The sequence below is a fragment of the Ascaphus truei genome, chromosome 5 (genome assembly GCF_040206685.1).
Source record: "Ascaphus truei isolate aAscTru1 chromosome 5, aAscTru1.hap1, whole genome shotgun sequence".
NCBI classification, from domain to species: domain Eukaryota; kingdom Metazoa; phylum Chordata; class Amphibia; order Anura; family Ascaphidae; genus Ascaphus; species Ascaphus truei.
The window spans coordinates 243,262,064-243,281,641 of NC_134487.1; the positions used below are offsets into that span (position 1 = coordinate 243,262,064).

At 38.1% G+C, this 19,578-nt stretch overlaps 1 protein-coding gene across 1 annotated transcript in view; it reads left to right on the forward strand.

Annotated features, from left to right (window-relative positions):
* SLIT3 (slit guidance ligand 3) overlaps positions 1 to 19,578 on the forward strand; it is a 765,483-nt gene that overhangs the window by 581,290 nt on the left and 164,615 nt on the right. Inside the window, exons 10-11 of the mRNA XM_075601882.1 lie at positions 7,024 to 7,095; positions 13,429 to 13,500. Coding sequence (XP_075457997.1) covers positions 7,024 to 7,095; positions 13,429 to 13,500 — 144 coding nt within the window. The remainder of the gene's footprint in view (positions 1 to 7,023; positions 7,096 to 13,428; positions 13,501 to 19,578) is intronic.

Here is a 19,578-nt window from a genome sequence, read left to right on the forward strand (position 1 = left end):
GAGCCAAGGTAAGTGAGGTTTTCAGAGACCTTCGCCGCTTCTCCGGCACTTAATTTAAGTGCCTATGGGAAGCGTGCGGGGCCTCTGTAAACCCTGCGCCCCCCGCAGTCAGCCCCCCAGTTTGCACACCGCTGGACTAGAGCATAAGATTAGATATAAGGATCATTGACAGCATTTCTGACATTATCTAAGGAATGTGTTAATATTAAGTATCATTAATTTGCACCTTTCAAAATCATAAATGTGTTTGAGTATGTATAGTCTGAATTTTGCAATCTCATAATAGCGGTAATCCATTAGTCTATATATTTATACATATTCATCCCTCTATAATTATAATTAGTAAAATAAAGCTGTGCCTGAGACATTGTAAATGAATCACTGTAGTTGACGTATTCATACCTTAAATATAGTGAAAAGTAAACCTACAGTATCAATGATAGCCATGGTCTCCATACAGTACAGTGCAATAAATGCTCTAATTAGTATTCTACTGCTAAAGAGATTTGCTAGCAGGTTCACTATAGACTTTTTCAACTTGGAAGTAAGAACAAGGCTTTTGTCAGGTTTATTACAGTACAGTATATTGTCTTATTTCATGCTTTCTAAACTGGAATTATACACTTTCTACTGCATAGCTTTTGTTGTGGCTGGGTTTATGCATTTCATTACATACAGTATTGTAGCAATATATGCAATAATGGAGAAAATAGTTATGAGGCCTATTTGTAAATCCCAAGCTTTTTAAAGAAGCAAAACAGATTATATCTGTGCCAATATTATTTTGCACCATTTTATGTTAAAATCTTTCAATGTGTTCATTTAATGTGTTGATTTTTGAGGAATTGTAGAATGGATTTATTTTGTCCTTACATTTTTTTAGACATAAATGCATTCACTAACCACTCAATGTAAAAAAAAAATATTATTAGAGATGGGCAAATCTGGCGTAATCCGTTTCCTGGATTTTCACTCATGTTACCCACAAAATCCGTTTCACGGTGTAAAATCCGCAAACAGATTTGGCCGGTTTCAATCCGTGCGGATTCATCAAAATCCCCCATTGGATACAAGCTATAGATGGATTTGTAGAATCCAATCCGCGGATTCAGCAATTGGATTCTACAAATCCGTCCACGGGTTGCGGAATTCGCAGAGTTTATTGGTAATAATAATAATAAAAAATCTGCATAACGCAAATCGCCCTTTGTCATTGATCATAAAATCCGTGAACCAAAGGAACCACCAAATCGAGGATCCAAATTCACTCCCAAAATTTGCCCATCTCTATTTATGATATCATTAGTATAATAAGCAGGATACAGTGTTATTTTGATGAATAACTTCATTTTTTTATATTAACCATCACAGTGCCCTTACTGTATGTTATTCCATGAATGTTACACAGGCAGGTACAGTAGCTGACGGTGTTTATGAATCTTACTGAACATCATATATTTTTTGCTTGCCTCTACAACTAATTGTAGACTTCCTCATCTGTCTTGACGTAAGGTAGCTAGTGGGTCCGGGCTAGGCGATCCCTGCAACAGCTATTATATGAACTTGGAGTCATGAATGACGATGGACATTGAAATTGCAATGCTTTCTGCTGTCCCTTCTTTTAGGGGATGTAAAACCAAGGGATGTTCTGGTATAATTTTAAAATGGTCCTACTCATGTTGACTACTGTAACATTTGGAAACTACCTTTGGGGTGATTTGTGATGAAAATGCAGGAGATTGATCAAACTTCTATTGAATTAGATAGGGATTTCGTTGCATGGAGGCAGGGAAAAAAATTAAATGGCAGGTCAAAATCAGGGACTCTCCCTCATCAGAAGGAAGAGTAGAATTCTACTCCATGAGACCCTGTGATTCAGGACATATTATTGAAAAAAAGTACACTTCCTCAGGATGGCTGTAGGGCAGCTAATTGTGTGTGGGCCAGTAAGAACAGTGATCTTGTAGATCTCAATTCATGAATAACTCACATACAGCTTCCTTGTGAATATCCGCTGTGTTGGGTGCACATTGGTGTAACACAGGGAAATGCTGCATTGCTAGACTTAAAGAGACAGTCCAAGCAATTTCTTGTTTTTGTTTCAATATACTGAGCCTTTGATTATCTTTATTGAAAACAAATTACTTAAGATGCTGGTTGATTCGTTCTCCCATTATCGATCAACAAAGATCTGCCTTTCGTGGGTTCACGTAATGGCCGCCTTTCAGTTTCAATCAATCCTTCTGTCAGTGTAACTCAGCAGCTACAAAGTATTTTTATATTACTATGGTAACATTGCCTATTGTTACAGTTTACAGCTCAAACGCCTTGGAAGATTTGCAACAAATGATCACAAACGGGAAGTGTTGCAAATATCTTGTACTGCTGGGAAAGTATGTTAAAATCTGCTATAGAAATCAAAGTATGTTCAGTATATTAAAACTCATTAAAAATGGCATTAAAGCAGAAATATTACTTTCCAACTTTTTTTTCTTCTTTTTATTTGTATAGCATGTGACAATGTATAATTCTACATTCTTGCCTAAGCTGCCAATCGTTTGGTGCTCCTGTTGTACAACTGACAAAATCCTGACTGTGCGCCTAACATAATGGCCACTTCAGACAGTGTAACTCAGCAGCTACAATGTATCCTTTACAGCTCAAACTGCTGAAAACATTTGCAACAAATTTTCCCAAACAGGAAAATGTCACAAATATATTGCACTGCGTGGGAGGTGGGTTAAAACCTGCTATAGGAATCAAAGAATGCTTTAAAACTCATAAAAAATTGCATTAAGACTTGAATAAAAACAAAACAACAGTCACTATTATCAAATACTACAGAACTGATTTATTTGAAGAAAACATAACATTTCACATGTTTTGCTGCTTTAAGAGATTCATTTAAAAATTAAAACAGTAATTATTATCTAATACTACAAAACTGATGTATTAAAAAAAAACTAGGCTATTGCTTGGATTGCTCCTAAATGGAAAAAAAAATATTGGAATAAAATTGCACAGGGCAAATTGCTGGTTGAAATTATTCCTTTGATTCACAAAGGAAAAATGTCGGAAATGTATTGGTAAGTACTGTATAATCATAAAGCAATGTTCTATAAATGTAGCACATTTCTACAGTTTGTAGATGGAAATGTTGTTTGTATGTATGCTTGCAGCTAATTTCCTGTGAGAACGCGATACGATTATTCTATACTGTAAACTACTTGTATTCATTCAGCACCACTGAAAGAAAATCCCCTGTACCATTTATGTTCACAGTATAATAAAGAAGCCTCTTTATTTGAACCGAGGTGTTTCACTACCTGTAGTTCACAATAATGGGTACAGGTATTCCTAAGACTGTTCAGTTTACATTACCATGAACACTACTTGATGTTAGGAAAATGAGATCTCTATGCATTTTCTGTCCCTGGAGAGACAAGCAATATAATGTGGATCTCTTGGAAAAAAGAGCTAAATTATTAACTCGAATAGAGCTGAATATTTCCCAGCAGTACATTTTAAAGAGGCAAGTCAAAAAAATGTGTGCAATTTTTTTTTAAACATAAACTTGAAGCAGGGGGTCTCTGGAGCTAAACCCCATTCATTTCAGCTCCTGGGACCCCTGCTTCCAGAGATACTTACCTCTATAGGGGGTGCTGGTAGCCGCTCGGCTAGCAGGGATCACGTAATGGTGACTTTTCAAAGCTAGCGCACCCTGCGTGCTAATAGGAAGCCCCTTTGCAGGTCAGTATCATGAGAAGCAGGAGGTCCAAGCTGAAATTAATGGGATTCAGCTCTGGACACCCCCTGCTTCAAACCTATGTTAAATAAGAATAAATCAATAATAGTGTATGAATATCTACTTTATGGTGAAATTTATTTTATAATTTTTTTTTTAAAGTTAAGACAGACTTCCATACTGTTGGGTCAACGTACAGCTGAACCCCGTTATAACGCGGTCCTCTAGGTCCACAGAATGAGACCGCGTTGTAACCGGGCTCGTGTAAATTTCGTTGTAAAAACAACGACTTACCGGCATCTGCATTTCTCTCCTCTCTGCAGCTCTCTCCTCTCCCTGCCGTAGACTTTTAAGTGCAGAGGAGAGTCACATGACACACAATACGTTAAGTTTGTTTTTGGAGTTAGTGCCATCACACCAATCCTGTGGTGTAGCAGGTAGAGGATTGGTCTAGCAAATGAAAGGTCCTGGGTATGATATGGTATTGTTTATAAATTATTATTTTATATAATAAATTATAAAATAAATAAAATAATAATTTATAAATTATACATTGTAATTAAAATAAAATGTATAAATTATTATTTTATTTGGTAATATTCCTAATAACCTCAATTAGCAGCTGAGCCCTATTCCTAATAACCTCACTTAGTATTCCAGCCCTTTTCCTATTAACCTCTCATATAATTTATAAATTGTTATTTAATATATTTTATAATATATATATAAAATAATAATTTATAAGTTATACCATATCGTACCAGAATCGAACCTAGGACCTTTCATTTAGCTAGACCAATCCTCTAACTGCTACGCCACAGGTTACGCTACTTCAATCTCCTGCTGTTCGGCCTTCCTGCCTCTCACCTGTCTCCCCTACAATTTATCCTACACGCTGCTGCCAGAATCACTCTATTCTTTCCTAAATCTGTCTCTGCATCTCCTCTGCTGAAATCACTTTTCTGGATTCCTATCAAATCCCGCATCTCACACTCAATTCTCCTCCTCACTTTTAAAGCTTTACACTCTTCTGCCCACTCCTTACATCTCAGCCCTAATTTCTCGCTATGCACCATCCCGACTCTTGCTTTCTGCTCAAGGATTTCTTCTCTATACCCCTTTGTATCTAAAGCCCTCTCCCGCCTTAAAGCTGCAGTTCAGTCAATATCCTGCATGTGTGGTTTTTTTAATAAATCAGTTCTGTAGTAAGAAAAAATACTTTTAGCATTTTCTGTTTTTAAAAAAACAACTTTGAAAGACCAATTTTCTTGTATTCTATTTTAACAGCCATTTGCTAAGGCACTGCCCCTTCATGTCCTGTCACAAGCCCTGGCACACCCCTTTGTCAGCCCTGCCCTCCCTCTAGCACATGTCTGTGCAGCAGTGCTCATGAATATTCATGAGCTTCCACTGACAGACAAGCAGAATATAAACAGATCCCTTCACTAATTATGTCACCAAATTTCGACCTATCAATACATGGATAACGAATTGACTGGCAGCTATACAGTTCTTTAGGTAATTAGAGATTGCACACATAAAACTATTGAAGTAAAAAAAAAAAAAAAAAAGACTGAACTGCAGCTTTAAACCTTTCTTACTGACTGCCCCACACTTCTGGAATGCCCTTCCCCTCAATTCCCATCTAGTACCCTCTCTATCCACCTTTAAGACCCACCTTAAGACACACTTGCTTAAAGAAGCATATTAGTAGCACCGTGGCTAATACTATCTCTGTACGTACTTCCTACCTACCAATAAGATTGTAAGCTCTTCGGAGCAGGGACTCATCTTCCTAAATGTTACTTTTATGTCTGAAACACTTATTTCCATGATCAGTTATTTGTATTATTTGTTATTTATATGATAGTCATGTGTATTACTACTGTGAAGCGCTATGTACATTAATGGAGCTATATAAATACATTCATACATACATGATGATAATGTAGCAGTGCAGTTCTCACTGTAAACTTTCTGGTTGGTCCATGTAGTGGGCTTACTGCATTTTATTCTGTAATTTATTCAAAAGTATTATACAAAGTGTACAATGTAATAAAATGTCCAATTCATGAGACTATTAGGAATTTAGGAAGTAAAAGGAGATTCATACAAACCATGCCATTTTCACGCTTGATCAAATCCCAGATAAATGACAATAGCAAAATGAAAAAGGCAAAACGGTTATTAAAATACTTCTAATAATATAATAGCAACATTTTATATTAACTGATATTGAACTGCTGCACAATTTAATGAATAATAACATTTATAATTTTGAGGGGGGAGGTGTATCTTTAGTTCTTTTTACAATATGTTCATACATTCTTTTGCCGCTCCTAGAAATACATATAAATTAATCATTTCATTTCAATCATCAATTATAATCATTTTGAATGAAAGCAATTTCTTATGTATCTTATGTATTTCTCACTGTACTTTTTTGTATAATAATTAGAAAATGCGGAGTTGCCAATTACTAGCCATGATATTTTTTACCTAATTTCTTCTGTTAAATAAATAGGCAGCAATGATTAGAGCAATGGTTCTCACACTTTCGTCCCTGGTCCACTAATGTTCCTCGGAGACTTCACTTTGGTGGCCCCTCAAGCCTTCCATAAATCACTTCAGGCCGCTCTCTCTTCCAGTCTGTAGCACTACTAAGGGTTGCATTTTAGATACAGGCCTAGTCATTTTTAAATAGATTTTATATGTATATATAAATATATTAATGAACAGAGCTAAGGTATACCGTCCTCCAGATGGTTAACAACAATTAAGTGGTCTGCGATATAGAAACGTTTGGCAATGGGCTCACTGCCCTCATATTGGTTTGAAGGGTATTTGTGATATTAGTCTACAACCAGTAGAATACCAATGTGTTGACGTTGTCTTGTAGATGAGTGGCCAGGCCAACCAATATTTAAATATTTGCTATACGATCAGAGGTTTGGGGTTGAAAGCTTACATTTGTCATGGAAAATGGCATAACATAAAAAGATTAAAATACTTCAGTTGGATAGTCCTTTATATTCCTTCCGGCTCAAAAAACAATACCCAATGGACTATTTGATGAACACAAATAATATCTTACACTAACCATTTAAGCAACAACAAGTTGGACAATCAAAACATCAAAAGATATTCCTATAAACCTAATTTTCTCTCTGAGTTCACATTACAAGTGAATTATGTAGCTTTGTGGCCACATTACTATAGTGATTGTAGTGGTTGCTACAAATAATATTTCTCTATCTTTTTTTGTGTTTTTTTTTCAGACGTCTGGAACAGAATTCCATCAAGGGCATTCCTGCTGGCGCTTTTACTCAGTACAAGAAACTCAAGAGAATGTAAGTTTGAAAGGAAATACAATCAACATACAATATTACTTTCAATATAATTTTCATTTGGATGTTGATGAACTTTTTACTTTTGTTCTTGAAATGCAGACCTCTATATAAAAAAATTTCAACCCAAGTTGCTACGAACCATGGGGTTTCGCGGGCATCCCTAATGGGTTCCCTGCTATTTTTTATGTAATTTTAAAATTGTACCAAATACAGAAGAATTTACAATGCATCTGATCTCAGGCATGCTATTAGAGAGGGTTGTGGTCCCTTACAATGCATCTGATCTCAAACACACTATTAGAGAGGGTTGGGATCCTTACAATGCATCTGATCTCAGATGCACTATTAGAGAGGGTTACAATGCATTTGATCTTTGACGTGCTATTAGAGAGGGTTGTGGTTCCTTACAATGCATCTGATCTCAGACATGCTCAGGCATCTGATAAATACGCGCTATTAGAGAGATTGGGGTTCATTACATTGCATCTGATCTCAGAAGCTCTATTAGAGAGGGTTGGGGTTCTGCAGAATTTCTTAATATAATTATAGGGTTTCTTAACCCAAAAAATGTTGAAAACCACTACTCTAAACATACATCTAAAAATATATCATGCAAAAGGTTTGCAAGTAAGCCGTTAATATGACCAAAGAAAACTAATGGTTGTGGCGTATTTAGGATAAATTTAGGCGATCGAGACAAAAAAAGCCCCAGTGCTACATCCAACATGACAAATTATTTAGTTAAATACTATGGGGTCTATTCTATAAGCCTTCATAAATAAAATCGCTGGGCCGGTTACGCCGCCAGTTTTTTGAGTGTTCCTGTCACGATATTCAGAAAGTCTCAATTACCTGTGATAGCAAAATTCCCAAGACGGGCGAGTAGCCAGCGACGTGATGATCGTCTCTCTCAAAAGGGCTTACCCGGCGATTTCTTTCAGCTGCATAATTGTTATTGTTTTGCTGTTTTGGTGATAGATAAATGTTATTCATGTGTACTATTAGGCTTTTTAATTATTTTATTGTTGTGGTGTTTGGGTGTTTGTGTATTTATTTTATTATTGTGTATTTTTGTCCTTAATGGTCTTTATTAGGTTGAGCATTGAGTGCTATAGTGGCTTATCATGCCCATATTATATGTGTATTATATACCACTGTGCCAATCAATGGGTACAGTGTGGGTATAGTGGGTCCGGGGTGGGTGATTAGGCCTCCCAGGTGGGTAGCGGGGAACGGGGGTTAACCCCTTTAATTACTATAGTGGTTATTAATCGCTAAGGTGATTAAGGGGTTAGGGGCCAGTAGATTGTATTTTTTATGTACTCTTGCTTACTACAGAGGACATGGACCTGCAGTATGCTGATGAGGACACCCTTCATGATGCGGGGGAAGAAGAACATTTATTTTTACTTTATTTATGCTGGCTATGTTTGATTTAATAATGGGCAAATTAGCCATAATCCATATCTGGATAATAGTTATTTTACCCATTAATGTACTGTATGTGTTGTTGGGGGTAGAGGAAGTGGGTAGTAGGGTTGTTGTGTGTATTTTTTTTATTGTGGGTAAAGGGATTGGGTGAAGGGGTAGGATAGATGTTTAGGCCTACCGGGTGGTAGCGGGAGGGGTTAACCCCTTCATTACCTTAGCGGTATTAACGGGGTTAATTTCACCCGCAACTCCTCCCGCATGGCCTAAACACCCACCATAGGCCAAATACCACCTATACCCACACCCGCCTCCCACAATAACCATGGCACTGGTGGTTAACCCCTTCATTGCCTTAGAGGTTAGCCGCTAAGTTAATGAAGTATCCTGTAAATGCATTTTTATTGCATGGGATTCATGCCGGGGGTCTCCGGTGCTGATCTTAATGAGTAAAAGCTCCGGAGACTCCCGGCATCAATCCCATGCAGGAAAAATGCATTTTTTTTCTATGTCCTCTTTCGCCGCCTTCTCTGCAGGTTCTCCCCATCTTCATGACAACTTTTCCTGGCGTGAGGATTTTGTGAGAAACTCGCCATTCTAGAGCCATGATTAGCCTCGATAAGCTAATTGAGGCTACTAGAATTGCACGAGTTTCAGAACCTGCCGATAAGTGGCTTATTTTTTTGACGGCTGCAAAAATGGGCGATTTATGCCTTTATCGCCCACTTATCAAGGCTTACAGAATAGCAGGAGGCATTTTGGCCGAAAATTCCTCGATAAGTTGGTTATCGAGGTTTATAGAATAGGCCCTATATGTTTTTCTTCTCTTAAGTAGGGGTCATTTATTTAAATCATTTGGCCAACGCATTACAAGCCTGCAACCTCATCAATATAATCCCTTTTCTGCAGGTCCTACACTACCTGTAAATGTTCTTCACCTACAGGAGGAAGAAATGTTTCAATAGACTGGTCATTCACAAGTCTATACCAGGACCTGCTCATTAAAAGTGGGATGGATGAGCTTAAAACTGAGGAGGGGTTACAGACTTCCTGTGTCATTTAAAGCACATACAGTCCCAGCAAGCTCAAAACCCAAACCCACTACACTACTGTATATATGTGTGTTTGTATGTGTGTGTGTGTGTGTGTGTGTGTCAATAGGAGTGCTACTGGGATAGTGACCTAATGTATACAACAAAGGACAAAATAGCCACACCTTGATGTTTTTGCAGGCTTGTAGTGCTTTGGCCAAAGGATTGAACTAAATGACCCTTACGAGAAGAACAAAAATATAGTATTTAACTAGATCAATTGTCGTATTGGATGTAGCACTTGGGCTTTTTTGTCTTGTGTTGTATACATTAGGTCTCAGTAGCATTCCTATTGACACAAATTTATATATATATATACGCAGTTGCCGATTTTCCATTAGGCCCTGGCCTAGGGCGACAAGATTTTAGGAAGCAAAAATATCCAGTCCCATATACTTTTGCCGCGCTATCGAGCATGATGGGAAGTCCTTTAGCTGTTGTGGTCACCTCCTTACCTGCACCCCTGCTTCACCTGAACTGTAGCATCAAATGACGCAGCGGGTGTCATGTGACATGGCAGCGTCAAATGAAGTAATGATGTTGCGTTCCCATGGCAACATTATGCCCTGTGACGTCACTTTGGTGAAATATGTGGCGCCATTTGACGCTGTGATTCAGAAGGAGGAGGGGGGTGGAGGTAAAGAGGCGGTCTCAACAGCTGTGCCTTGGGGTGGCGGATTTTGAAATCCGCTACTGTGTATGTATGTATGTATGTATGTATGTATGTATGTATGTATGTATGTATGTATGAATGTATGTATAGTGGGTTTGGGTTTTGAGCTCGCTGGGACTGTGTATACCTTTTTTTATTTTAAATGTATCAGAAGTGGTAAACAAATGCTGTGAAAGGTTTTTTACCACTTTTTAACTAATCTCTTTCAGTGAGTCTTAGAAAATAATTTGGAATTGAAAACTATTTGTTCTGTGTCTGTAAAATAATGACCAGGCCATCAGTACCAGATAAGATTTAGAAATACGGAGAACCTGATCAAAAAAATAATTATGTATTCATTTTTACAGGAATCAAATGAGTACAATTCGCTTTAAGGGGGATTCCATTTTTCTAACATCTTTTATAAATCCTATGGGCTGAAGCAGAAGTTACTCCTGTTATCCAACTTTTTAATCCCTGTGAGAAAATGTTCAAGTATCTCTTAGCTATTTTGGGAAGATGTTAAATAAAATAGTTGATTCTTTCACAGTATCTTCACCTCCCCCAACACATTACACAACACAGCAGTATTGAGACTAGGGACTTAAAACACATCATTCCTTCTTCGGCTCAATCTGGAATATGCAGCAACTACTTATTGTGATAAATGCATAGGGTGTTCACAGGGCACAAACAATTATGTAAATGATGTAGCTTTCCTATTAAGGGGGTTTCAATAATTATTTAATATGTAGTGACTGTTTACAGAAACAGAAGTGTTTAGCATACACATCATCATACCCATTATAATACTCACCACCGTGAGGTTAACTGTCAGTAACATGGATAAATCAATGCAGAGTAAAATAGTATGCTTTTGTGAATACAAAGCACAACTAATTAAGATGTTTTGGCAACCAACCATTTAATTTATTTTTTCCTTTTCTTCTATACAGCTGCAAGTGTTTTCATGCTCAGAATTTAGTTTGACTTTATATAGTACATAACATTGCATGCTTACCGAAAAGGGTTACATTTGGTGTTTAATACTGCACGCTAAAATGTATAAATCGTTTGCAATGTGGCTCCCGTTTTAGTAGCCATTGGAGATGTATTAAATTGGCACATTTTTTATTTCACAAAAATTTTGCAAGACTGAGAATTCTAGACCCCGACAAAGGGCTTTTGAGTTGAAGGGAGAGTAGAGATGTGCAATGGTCCTGCGGCTTGCCCAATTGCTGAAAACAGTATAGGGGTTATGCACAAAGCAGTGATAAGTGTTTTTAAGTGAGATAAATGCCTTTATTTCTCAATATTGCGTGCAACGCGATTCACAAAGCAGTGATAACACTGCAGTATCGCGCTTAAAAGGCTTTTTATCATCAAAACACAGTCATTGCTAAAACAATTGCGCCATAAAGCATTTATCTCACTTAAAAACACTTATCACTGCTTTGTGCATAATCCCCTAAGTCTCTACGTCTGTAGCTCTTTGTGGTGTTGGATAATAAATCAATTAATATCCAACTTCAGTTTAGGCTGAAATTCTAGGCAAGAAGGAAGAGAGATGGCAGAGCACTACAACAAGTGTCCAAAAATTAAATGATCAGGAGAGTGTGTATCCCATAAAAAATTACTATTTATAGGTCATGTGGAAAAAAAGGGCCAGAGAGCCCTACCAACATTTCACGCTACACAGAGCGCTTTATCAAGGTATACCAATAAATAATATTTTTTTTATGGGATACACACTCTCCTGATCATTTAATTTTTGGACACTTGTTGTAATGCTCTGCCATTTCTCTTCCTCCTTGCTACATTGACTCACCGGACGGATGCACACGTAAGGACCCCCATTCCAGGATCACATGGACGTTGCAGCTTCATTAGTGAGTAACTTGCTTGCTACATGTTTTCCACATTATGGATCTTAGGACTTTTGGAACTCTCTAGGGTACTTTAAATGCTTAGGGTTCCTGGTGTTGTTGTGTTTACTTACCTACTTTGGTGGGGAGTTCACTATCTAGGAACACGTACCCAGTACCTGTCTTCAATCAAGCAATTATTTGGGGGTCCCTTCACAAGTATCTTTTATTCTCCATTATTTATTTCCTGGCATTGGTCTTTAGCATTATGCATTGATTTCTATTGCTGAAAGTCTAGGCAGCATAACATTTATACTCCTACTCATGCTCATAGCCCTCTGTTGTGCCAAGTTTATTTTCAATGGATAGCCCTTTTAAGAAAATGTTGCAATAAATTACGCTTTTGCAGGACTGAAAATGTATTACAGTGAATTTTCCACCGGAGTTTCTTTTCAGATACAGTATGCAGCTGGCAGCTGCCTAGCAATATCATTGCATCCAAAAGGAAAAAGTGCACTAGACAACTATAAACTGGTGCAATGGTTAATTTTTTAAGGCCTCAAAAAAATGTAACAGTAACTGTTGTGGGGGTGGGTTTGGTAATTATTGTATATTGGCATAGAATCCCTGAGATATGAACCTCTTGTGTAAATGACAAGCTTAACACACCTATTATTATAGTAGTATGTCATGAAAAATATGTATAAATACAGGAAAAGGTTGACAAATGTTATGTTGCACTATTTGTTACTTAGACATTGCACTCATACCATGGATGGTAAAGTCTTAGCTAAAGTACTGTGTTAAAAATAAGTCCAGATCCAAGGTAGACCATATGCTTTTAAATGCTGCCCCAAATAAGGATAACCAATCCTGTATACAGATAGCAAAGACAAAACAAGAAAAAGGGCGGATTTGAAGCATATATGTCTGATTTATATGTGTCAATTCAATTATAAATTTTGGAAATGACAATAAAAAACAAAAACTTTGCCTGTGACTTTGTTCAGCTGTGTATCCCAATTAGGGGGATGGTGTATGTAGCCCATTTGGAGTCCGTCTGTTGTCCTTCCCTGGGTGCCTGGAGTGGGAACTGCCTGTGTGCATCGCTGTAACTATACTCCTTCTGCAGCGCTCGTCCTCTGAGTTGACATCCCCCTGAGCTATTTTTATTTGCTAATATGTAATATACCAATATTTACTTTAACTTTCTTAATGGTGGATTATCCAATAGCTTTCCTTCTTTATGATGCTAGGCATTCTGCCACTAAATCTATGTTTAATATTATTTTCCCAGAGATATCAGCAAGAATCAAATATCTGAAATAGCACCAGATGCGTTCAACGGATTGAAATCTCTCACCTCACTGTAAGTATATTTCAATCACATCTGTAGCATGTTAGCTTTCTACACCTGGAGCATTAAGAGTGATACTCTCAGATACTAATCGGGCTACTTAAGTGCCTCATAATTAATAAGATAACACTCAGTATATAAGAACTAGGGGACAAAATGAATTCTGAAAGTTGAAAGTAAGGCTTTTTATATGCACATTGACAGAAATTCTGTGTGTGGGAGTTTGATGTCCCTCAAATATGCTTTCTTCTGAAAATGGTATAACCTTATAAAAAAAGTTTGGTTACCCTGATTAAAAATCAAACATAAATCAGCAATCCCCTTTAGCGAGTTCCTTTATTTTTTTTTAACAGTATTGGAACCAGGGGGTTCAAGAGCTGAACTGTGCTATTTTGAGCTGCCGGGAACCAGGTTCCGAGATACTTTGCGGTAAAGTTAACAATATCACCTCCGGGTTTTTAAAAGGGATATACATTACTGTCCAATGGGAAGCCACAACCGATGATGTTGTGGCTTCCTAGAGAGCAGAGATTTGGCAGCCATTTTGTTTTCTCTGGAGGGAGATTTAAACCTGGTAACTTCATTGGTAAGTATCCCAGGTACAAAATCGGGGAATAAAAAAAAGGAGTAGGGGGAATTGCTGCTATGACCCGACTTGTATCGTTTTAGCTAGGGAAGTGTTAAATGGCTTCCCGCATGTAGCCATGCATTTATGCAGACAACTGTAATTTCTCTAAAGACAAACTAATCTCTCTTAAATTAACAATGGAACATGCATGCTGCAGTCTCTGAAAAAAGAACTCTCTGCATAACCCTATTAAAGTCCTTTCTACATGAGCAACTGAGAAATTGTTTGGCGATTAAATACGTCTCTGGTGCCAGTACATCAACTCTAACTCTGTGTTTGTTTTGTCGGTCTCCGCTCTTTAGAATTTGGTGCAATTTAACATCCTGTTCTGAGACACTGTGGAACATCTTGATTATAATTCCAAGTCATCAGACAGTCTGAGACAGAAAAATTAATTGAACATCTCTACATGTGGAACTATGTTTGCTTGATAACTGGCAATAGGGAGCAAATTTTCTACATTTTACATTGTTCTTCATTTGCATGGATAAAGTATAATTCTACAATTGTTTCTATATATTTCAGTAATTCAAGCAGTATTGCATTTTGTTCTCAGCCCCCATTACATACCCATTTGATTATATAAAGTAATGCAAATAATGAATACACTGTTCTGTATACCAACTACAGCTTATGCTTTATTTTAAAAAGAGGTAGCTGAAAAGGTGCGTTTTTCTTTATTTAGCTATTTAGCTTTATTTGGCTTTTTTAACCACCTGCACATTTGCAACCCTGTAAAGCTTCTGCTTCTCCTCCTCCTACATAGAGAACAAGCACCCAGGGCCAGCCCATCCATTAGGCAAATTTAGGCAGTCGCCTAGAGCACAAAGGTCCTAGCAGGTCATTAATAATAATCGCAGCCCCGATAGCTCTGCCCAGCAATGGATTTACAAATCTGCCACCCTTAGGCACTTGCCTGTGTCTGCCGCCTGTGCCTGCCGCCTGTGCCTGCCGCCCAGCTTCTCCTTAAGAATCCAGCGTCAAATAACCCAGCGGACGTCACCAACCTGACGTCATGCGGCGTCTCGTTACAATAGTAATGCGACTTCATGACGTCATTTGATGTCGCGACGTCATTTGATGTCGCGACGTCACGGTTACCATGGCAACAAGACGCCATGTGACCGGATGTGACGTCCGCAGCGTTACTTGCTGCTCGATTTTGAAGGAGAAGCACTGCGGCAGAACAGAGGTGGCTGGCACAAGTAAGACAGAATACAACTGGGGCGCAAATTTCAAGTTTCGCCTAGGGCACATAAAACCCTTGCACCGCCCTACAAGCACCCAATAACCATTTACTGTATGTATCCTAGCAATTATTAGTGCTGTTGTGCCAGGAAAAACTGTCAATTGATAGTACACTTATAGAACAGATGATGTTGTACCTGTGTATTTTGCATAATGAGTTAATAAAATGGCTATGTAGATATGAAATTGTTACTTTGGCACAAAGAATGAAAGTAATTTTTGTAACATGAAATAAAGTTCTGGTAGATGAGGTTAGAATAAAAAAAGTATTGTGAACTACAATGATAACTAACAATTACTTAGAATCTTCCAGTACTGGTTACACTTGATGGACAAGTAGTTTCAGGTTGCACACTCAATTGGTGCTCTCACTCTTTCCCATTTTGGTCAGCATATATTTAAGTGTTGTTGGAGGTGCTTCTGTTCAGGGACTTTTCTCTATGTCCCACAAGATGTAAACAGTGGGCAAAAACCATCAGACAACAGGAGATGAAGATGTATTGCATATCACCAACGTTTCGTGCCTCCAGTGGTCTTCATCAAGATGTAGAACAGCCTGCAAGTAAATTAACTATGTATAGTATGATTGGCATATATAGTTATATTTTCATTAATAGGAAAAAGTCCTATTATCATTCAAAGGTGTCAAAGTAATTAATTAGTGGTCAGGCTTGTATCACTGAGCACTAATATCTATTTTCAGTTTAAGTAACTTCCTTATTAAATACTTATATATTATGGGCTCTATTTGATCTATTGTTAATGGCCATTCACTTAATTTAATGGTTGGGAACAATTTGCTTGAATGGCCATTAACAATTGCCATTAGCTGTTGCACTTTAGTGAACAAATGCTGAGCATTAATTTGGCATGATAGTTTTATATGTTAGTTATTATAATGTTAGAGATTGTAAGACACCACCTCTGTGGGGTAGCAACTATTTGTGGAAAGAATAAGTGTAGTAATCTTGCAATAAAGACAAAAGGTAATGTTTACTGAGCATACTTGCATTCACTTGAATGGCCTGCAAGTTGTTGTCTGACAGCAAACTACTGTGTAAGGTTGCGCCCTTGCTAGCGCTGAGTGGGCGGCGCTTGCGGCGGTTACTTACATATATAGATATATGCAAGTCCCCGCTCACGCTGTGCGCCCGCGCTCATGCGCAGGCACACATGCTCACCCGCACTCGGAGCTTAGATAAACAAAAATGTATACTTTCCCGCGCGCTCAACTACCCGCAATGCCCCCCCCCCCCTGCGCGTACAAGCAGGACACCTGGCGCTCATGCTTGGAGCGCTCTCCAAGCATGAGCGCGCTCAGCGCCAGCGGGGACTCGGCCTAATGCAGCCAATCAGCAGAATGTGTCAGGTGCCAGGGGGCAGGGCCAAGAGAGGAGGTAGCAGCATGGGCAGGACAGATGTGTGAGCAGAGGGAGGTGAGGATTGTTGCATCTGTCCTGTGTGTCTCTGTTCTGTTCTATTGTGTGTGTGTCTGTGTTTATCTGTCCTGTTTATTTTTATGTGATTTTCCTGCTTATTTTGCTGTGGCTGTCTTGTTTAATTAGCAGTGGCTTCCTGTCCTGTTTATTTTTCTTTGGCTGTCTGTCTTATTTCTGAGTGTGTGTGTGTGAATACTGTAGCAGTCTGTCGTGTGTGTGTGTGTGTGTGTGTGTATGTGTGTGTGTGTGAAGCTCTGTCCCACATGTGTAGCTGTTTCCACTATTGTAGGGGTGTCTCTGCAACTATTATGAAAAGGGGCGCCTTGAGAGAAAACAAGCTGTGAACCACTGCACTACAGGATGCTACACTTTAGCATGCCCTAACTCCCAGGAGTTAGGACGTGCTAATGTGCATCATCCATTAGTGCATATGGGCCATAATGTCTTTTGGATAGACCTGCTTAATGAATAAGGTCTATTGTGCTCTCTGCACTTCTCACCTCTACACACAGTTCACCGTTACTTAGCATATTTGGAACACAGCATAACATTAATATTGTATTCCAAATACAAGTATTAGATGTCAAATTAAATTATTGAAATTTAACAATGTAATGTATTCGTTCGTCTACAGTCAACCTTCCCTAGGCTATTCGAATTTTTGTTTTTTTTTAAACATAATCTTAAAAGTTCAGCATTTTGTTCTCTTGGCATGCTGTGTAAAAAAAAATCTGCTAATAACTAGCTGATAAGTTAATAAAAGACAAATTTTCCACTCATGGCTTATCCATTAGAATTATCTGGTGGGAATAGGTTTGTTTTTTTAAACCACTGAATTCTGCTAAATAATTTTTCTGTTGATATGCCAAAAACATCTGGTTTTAATTTCTGAGAGGGGATTGAATGAAAATATTAAAAATCAGCTTTACTGAACATAGTGTCAAGGATACAAGAGCAGTTTAGGAGCCATTGGGCTTTCTATATGTAGCACCTTTACCCCCACCCTTAGTGAGATCATATAGCTACCGGTGTATTCTGGTGCGGTGCATACCTGTGAGGTTGAACAGAAGGCCCTGAGAACTCTGCGATGGTATGGGGAGACATTAGGACAGGCTCTCAGTGATGATTCTTATAGCGCAGTGCCTCCAGCCGGTGAGGATCCTGGTGAAGCCAGGATGATCCTTACTGACAACTCATATAGTGTTCCATTGATACAGGCCACAACAGATGTATACAACAGGATCTTGATTGGCATCATTCTGGTTACAGCATAGATGTTCCCTGGAGCAGACCCACCGGGCTTGAGGCCCTGCAGGTCCTTCCTCAGCTCTCTTACCCCCTGATGGGATAAGGGGTAAACGCATCCACTTCACTGGAGGAGGGAAGGAACCTCCTAACTTCTGGTAGAGTGTCAGCTTATGTACCCCAGGGAAGGGACTTGTAACCCTGCCCCATAACAGGGCAGGTCAGATACTGACAGGCATCACATCATGGGCATGTTATCCAGCCAGTATCCTCATCAGGAATTATGTTAAAAGGTGAAGGGTAAGTAATTGCAATAAACTATTTAAATTTTACCTATTTGACCGGGAAAGTTGCATTGAGATGTGCAACTCTTTTCAAGTTTATCCTGCAATAGATAACAATAGACAGATATAGTTATAAAAATAACAAGTAGTTAATGGGTTTAAATTGACCTTTTAGCTAATACTCAGAAATAGAGGGGCAAAACTTTTGCCTGTGGTTGAAAACCAGCCGAAATTTGCCCTTTATCATCCGTGGAAAAAAATTGCAATCTTGTCAGAGTTTCCGACCGATTTGCCAAACATAAAGTCCTTTAATATGCTAATTTGATACGTTTTCAAAAAATTGCTAGATTCGTTTCTGAAATTCTGTAAAATCACAAGATTTACTCACGATATTGTCTAAATTTGCTCACCACTGAGACAAGAAACAGGGCACACACACTGGCAATATTTTTCTCAAAGCTTGCGAATTTGCTATATCTAAGACATTTCCGGGGAAGCAAAATTGGGAAACAATATGTTAAAAACATTTGCAGTCGCTAGCACCATAATAGCAAAGTTTGCCCAATTTTACGTTGTTAGCATACTGTATATCAGACAGAAAATGACATGACCACATGTCCAATTTGCAAGTATTGAATGCTATTAAAAGTTATGATATTCTACTAGAAAGATCACGTTGTGATTTTTAAACAAGTAGAACTTAAGCAGCGAGATTTGTTTTTGAATGTTTTCGGTGAGTGTTCTCGCCGGTTATGTGCCAACTATGTTCATCAGAGCCATACAGGAAACATCAACAGCACATACTGTAAGTGTCTTTGTAATGTGCTGTACATTGCATTTTTTTGTGATTGGGTAGGATATAATCTTTAGGCTGGTGTCTGCAAAAGTGTTATTATCTCTGTATTGTATGTTTAGCATTTTTCATTGTCTGTTTCTTATACTGTAATTTGTGTATTACTGTTTTCTATAAAGTTATTATTATTATTATTGAAATACATTCTAAATAGATGTATCATGTTAGGTAACTTAAAATATTTGTATTATTATAAATGATATACAGTAACTCGGCGTAGCTGGTGATAGACAGCCAAAAACCGCAGTACATGTACGTACAATATTTGTATCTTACAGAGATAAGAAGCACCAGACAATGTACGCAGCAAAGATCTTGTAATGTAAGGCCGTGATTATACAGAAAAACACAGGAAAAAAACAACATTAAAAAAAACAATGGCAGCGCTTATAC